The following is a 671-nucleotide window of genomic DNA, read 5'->3' on the forward strand; positions in this document are numbered from 1 at the left end:
TTAGGTGGGGGCTGGGGGATTTTAGGGGGTTTGGGGGGAATTTTGGGGGCTCTCGGGGGGGGGGCTTCAAGGAGATTTGGGGGGGGTTAGGGAGAGTTGGGAGGTTTGGGGGATCTTAGGTGGCTCTTGGGTGATTTTTGGGGGACTTGGGGGTTTTGGGGGGAATTGGGGGATTTTAGGGGGGGCTTGGGGAGAATTTTGGGGGCCTTGGGGGGGATTTGGGGGAGACTGGGGGGGCTTTAGGGTGGGTTGTGGGGTTTTAGTGGCCTTGGGGGATTTTAGGGCGTTTGGGGAAGCGTTGGGAAGATTTTGGGGCAGTTTTACGGGGTTTTGGGGGGTCTGGGGGTTTGTGCAGCCTCCTCTCACCCTCTTTTTGGCCCCCCCCAACCCCCCCCCCCCCCGAATTGTTGCGCAGGCTGAGGAGGAGCGCGCCAGCGCGGCCGGCAGCGAGAAGGAGGAGGCCGAGGAGGAGGAGGAGGAAGAGGAGTACGACGAGGAGGAGGAGGAGGAAGATGACGACCGGCCGGCCAAAAAACCCCGCCATGGGGGCTTCATCCTGGACGAGGCCGGTGAGCTGCCGGGGGGCGGGGCGCAGGGGGGAGCCCCGCTGCCCCCCCCGGCCCTGCTCAGCGCCCCGATCCCCCCGCAGACGTCGACGACGAGTACGAGGA

At 65.0% G+C, this 671-nt stretch overlaps 1 protein-coding gene across 1 annotated transcript in view; it reads left to right on the top strand.

The window, feature by feature from the left end:
* Positions 1-282: 282 nt before the first annotated feature.
* The window catches only part of SUPT5H (SPT5 homolog, DSIF elongation factor subunit), a gene marked incomplete at its 5' end in the record, with an annotated part of 8,833 nt that continues 8,444 nt past the window's right edge, over positions 283-671 (top strand). The window contains 2 exons of the mRNA XM_035308807.1: positions 283-569; positions 650-670. Of these exons, the coding sequence (XP_035164698.1) occupies positions 283-569; positions 650-670 (308 nt within the window). The remainder of the gene's footprint in view (positions 570-649; position 671) is intronic.

Source organism: Oxyura jamaicensis, chromosome 32, assembly GCF_011077185.1.
Source record: "Oxyura jamaicensis isolate SHBP4307 breed ruddy duck chromosome 32, BPBGC_Ojam_1.0, whole genome shotgun sequence".
Lineage (NCBI taxonomy): Eukaryota > Metazoa > Chordata > Aves > Anseriformes > Anatidae > Oxyura > Oxyura jamaicensis.